The sequence below is a fragment of the Galeopterus variegatus genome, unplaced genomic scaffold, assembly GCF_000696425.1.
Source record: "Galeopterus variegatus unplaced genomic scaffold, G_variegatus-3.0.2 Scaffold5790, whole genome shotgun sequence".
Lineage (NCBI taxonomy): Eukaryota > Metazoa > Chordata > Mammalia > Dermoptera > Cynocephalidae > Galeopterus > Galeopterus variegatus.
In genome coordinates this window covers 70,626-74,838 of record NW_007731901.1, presented here as the reverse complement: position 1 = coordinate 74,838, position 4,213 = coordinate 70,626, and the positions used below count along the sequence as shown (strand labels likewise).

At 45.9% G+C, this 4,213-nt stretch overlaps 1 protein-coding gene across 1 annotated transcript; it reads left to right on the top strand.

Moving 5' to 3' along the window:
- The first annotated feature begins 254 nt into the window (after nucleotides 1-254).
- Nucleotides 255-2,107, top strand: FAM71A (family with sequence similarity 71, member A). The gene is made up of 2 exons (XM_008589995.1): nucleotides 255-1,791; nucleotides 1,911-2,107. The coding sequence occupies exons 1-2, from the start codon at nucleotides 255-257 to the stop codon at nucleotides 2,105-2,107; spliced, it is 1,734 nt and encodes a 577-aa protein (XP_008588217.1).
- The last annotated feature ends 2,106 nt before the right edge of the window (nucleotides 2,108-4,213 follow it).

The window sequence follows — 4,213 nt, the reverse complement described above, 5'->3', positions numbered from 1 at the left end:
TCTGGGAAGAGATTCAGTCTGAGGCCCAAGCACCTGACAGCATCTCTAGAGCCACCATCTGTGCTCCCACCCGCAACATGGCCTCTGGGAGGCTTTGAGGCAAGAGGGGATCCTATGGAATGGGGTGGGGTCAAGAGATCTGCTGTACAAGTCACCTGGTGACCAGCAACACTGCTGTTCTTCATCTGCCACCAAGGCCGAGGAAGACTCAGGGACCCTCCTCTCCAGCGCTGCCACCGTGATCAAAGACAGCCATGAACAGCGTCTCGCTGTTGCCGTATTACACAGCCCAGAGTAGCTCCAGAACGAACATGTTCAATACCAGAATGGGCAAACTGCAGCGACAGCTGCTCAAGGGAGATTACGATATGTTCAAGTACGCACCCATGTTTGAGAGCGACTTTATGCAGATCACCAAAAAGGGGGAAGTGATCGATGTGCACAACCATATCCAAATGGTGACCGTCGCCATCGTGTGCACCAGCCCCATCTTCCCCATTCCTGACATCATGTTGCTGGCCCGTCCAGTCGCCCGTTATGAAGAGCATGCTGGACGTGGCAAGGCCACCAAGGGGAGAAACCGCAAGGTGGCAAAGACCTTAGAGCTCACCAGGCTCTTTCCCTTGAAGTTTGTAAAAATTTCTGTTCATCATCGTGAGAATCAACAGCTGCGTCTGAAGTTTGTCACTGGCCGTTCTTGCTACCTGCAGCTGTGTCCTCTCAAAGCACAGGAAGACCTCTTTATATACTGGGAGAAAATAATTTATCTCCTGCGACCACCTGTGGACAGTAACAGCGGTACCTATGCTGTTCCAGCTGAGGACATGATATGCATGCCTGCCGTTGAGGAAGACAGGACGAGCTTGGCAGCTGCCGAATTCCAAGTTCCAGGGGACCAAGACCAGGTCAGCATCAGGAGCCTCCTCACGGTCTCTGAGGTGACTGGGGCCACCTCTGCTGCTTATGCTGGGGGTAAAGGAATCCTAGATGACTCCCACAAACCTACTACCATGCCCAGTGTATCCACTGCCAAAGCAAAATCTACAGAGCTTGCCAAAGAGTCGGCAACAGAGGCAACAGCTGAGGCAGTCATAGCAGGGGCGGCAACAAGCACCATAGCAGGCGCTTTCAGCCTGTCGGCATCCAAGTCTGCAGGCACTGGACAGGTAAGCGCAGCCCTAGCAGGAGCGGCCAGGGGCACAGGACAAACGAAAACAAACATGGCCATTGCAGGCACTGCCAACACATCCCCGAAGGGTATTAAGGTAGCCGTGGCAGGTGCTGCAAGCAAGTCCTCAGAGAGCATTAGTAGACTGTCCTCCAGCCTCTCCCCAGAAGACGTGAATGTGATGTTTGCAGAAGCAGAATCTTCCCCCAAGACTGTCAGAGAGAGAGGCAAAGATCCAGCAGCGGACCCTCTTGTGTCGGCCTTGCCGAAGGAAAGCCACATGAGTGGACAGGCTAGAAAGCAGCGAGTGTCCCAGGCCAGCACTGACGCCCGTAAGGAAAGAAGGGATAAAAAGGAAAAGAACAGAGATGTTGGTAAGGGCTCCCATCATCGCAGGGCAGGTGAACGTCGCCGCAAGGCAGAAGGGAACAAGATGGCCCCCAAATCATCCAGCCAGTCCTCATCCAGCCACAGAGCCACTAGAGATGATAGAAAGGAAAAAGGCTGCAGCAGCCCAGGGAGTGGCAGGTGCGGCTCCCCCAAAGGTGTCAGCCAGAAACGCCTCTCCAAGGAGTTAAGGATCTCTCACAATTCAGGGAGGAGTTTATCCATGACTAGTTCAGGTTCTACAAGCAAGAGGAGCAGCACGATTGGAGCTTTCTTGAGAAACATCAAAACAAATCTTACTGCAAAGTCAGTGGCTGCACGGCATCAGGGAGGAGTTTATCCATGACTAGTTCAGGTTCTACAAGCAAGAGGAGCAGCACGATTGGATCTTTCTTGAGAAACATCAAAACAAATCTTACTGCAAAGTCAGTGGCTGCACGGCACGGCAAAGATGCGGACATCGTGACCAAGACGATAGAGGAGAGTACTATGGAGGACATTGTGATGGTAACGAAGAACAACCAGGGGGTGCTGATTGATTCTGCAACATAGTTTCAGATGCTGCGAAGTCCAAAGTCCAGGGAATACATCTGGGGAGGGACTTGGTCATGGTGGCTCTGTTCGGTGATGCAGGTGTCACAGGGTGGAAGGCTTGATCAGAGAGCTCTCTGGGATAAAAATTAAATGGCAAAGTATTTATTGTGTTTCCAAGAAGGGCTCATTTTTTCATATAATCTTCCTTTCTTCAAATTTCTGTCTTTTTGTCCCTGTGAGTCTGGTGCTGTTAACTTTTTAATGACATTTAAAAATGTGCCATCCTGGGATTCTAGTGCAATAGAGGAAGTAGTAATGAAAAGACAGTACCCTGTGTTAATAGGCTTCAGGAGGTCAGGCAAAGCTTTTTCAAACCTTAGATACACTGTGCCATGTAATGAAAAGACAGTACCCTGTGTTAATAGGCTTCAGGAGGTCAGGCAAAGCTTTTTCAAAGCTTAGGTACACTGTGCAACCCTTAGATACACTGTGCCATGCTCCATGCAGCTTCTGCTGAGGAAACTTGCTGTGCATAATGACCAGGGTTCTGGAGGAAAGAGAGAGTTGGAACATTATAATAAACCAATGCCCCTTGCAGCTATTCATTTGCTGTGCTTAGAGCTTAATTTATTTCTTAGTCATTCCATGAGTATTATGTGGAGGGATTCTCGGGTTTTTATCTACTCTGGACAGCACAGCATATTGTTCCAGTAAACATAATGGATGGAAATTAGGCTCAGAATTCTGGCTGGAGAGTTCTTTCCATGTGAAGAAAGTAGATACAGATACATCACCCTTTCTGTGTAATGCCCCTGCAGTAAGCCAAGAATAATGCCATGGGGAGGAGACTCAGTAGCTCCACGAAGAGCTCTGATAAGTGGGGAGAGTATGGTCTAAGATCTGATTTTGCTGTTCTTAATTGCAGACCTAAAGGTCTGTGCTTTTTACAGGAAGGTGGCCACAGGACGTGAAGTGAATTGTCACGTCTTCCAAGCCCTGCTCCTGACTCACTCAGCCACTTTCTCAACTTTTCCATCTGCACTACAAAATGACAGTAAATTTTGCCTACCTAAAATGTTAGACACTAGTAAGAAATTCTTTACTTTTGTAAAATCAAGGCAAGAGCTCTAGGAAGATGGATCACAAAATAGAACCAGGAAAACTGAGTTTTTTTCCTATGAGGAAAGCTAATGTGAGAAGGCTTGGAAGGGGGTACTGTGGAAAGAAGTCAAATAAGTAAAAACTAATGAAAAATTACAATCCCTGTTCTGCTTCTGAAATATAGCTCAAAGATCCCCTTTTATATACAAACACAATACATATACACATTTTATAAATAAAATTCTATGTTGTTGTGTACTTTCAAAATACATCCACAGTCATTATCTCATTTGAGCCTCACATGAGGACTGTGGGCAGATAGCATACAGCATTCCTTTTGTTTTGCTGTTAAAGAAACTAAAACTCAAAAAGATAAAAGGACGTGCACATTGTTACAGGATGAGTTAGTAACACCACCTCCCACAAGGCCTGGCCAATAGAAAGCATTAGGCAAATATTTGATGAGTGAATGGGCACATGAATGAAGGGGTCTGACCCCAGGTCACTGTGTCTTGCTAAACAATGCCTCATAAACTCCTGTTGCCATCTGTCATGTTACTAATCAGAGAATGGATTTGCAACACCCTACTTAAAGAAAGTTATAAGCTTCAGAAGATCTTATCTCTCTATTGTTCATTGCCAGGTGCAGTTTGAAATAATTCTGCCATTGTATATTTCTGTACCATCCTTTCTTTACTCCTGATCCTAGTAGCAGTTTTTAAAAAGTTTTAGGGATGAAAATATGAATAATTAGAGTTAATCTTCTTTCTATAGTTCAATATTGAGAAAAAGAAGATAAGGATTTTAGTTTTAAGAACCAGGTGGTCCCGTTGATTGAATTCCTTCTAATTTATGGACTTCGGTCTCTAGATCACCTTTCTTTATCCAGGTTCCTAAAAAGTCATGAGAATAGATTGAAAATTAAATCATAGCTTTAACTTGAGATGAATCTTGCGGTGAATCTCTTACACAGATTCTCTCTGAGACAAAGAATTCTAGGGAAGCCAAAGTCACAAGGAGAGA

Coding starts and splice junctions, on each gene's coding strand:
- FAM71A (XM_008589995.1), top strand. CDS start 255: ATGAACAGCGTCTCGCTGTTGCCGTATTACACAGCCCAGAGTAGCTCC. Junction 1,792..1,910: donor TTTATCCATGACTAGTTCAG/GTTCTACAAGCA, acceptor TGACTAGTTCAG/GTTCTACAAGCAAGAGGAGC.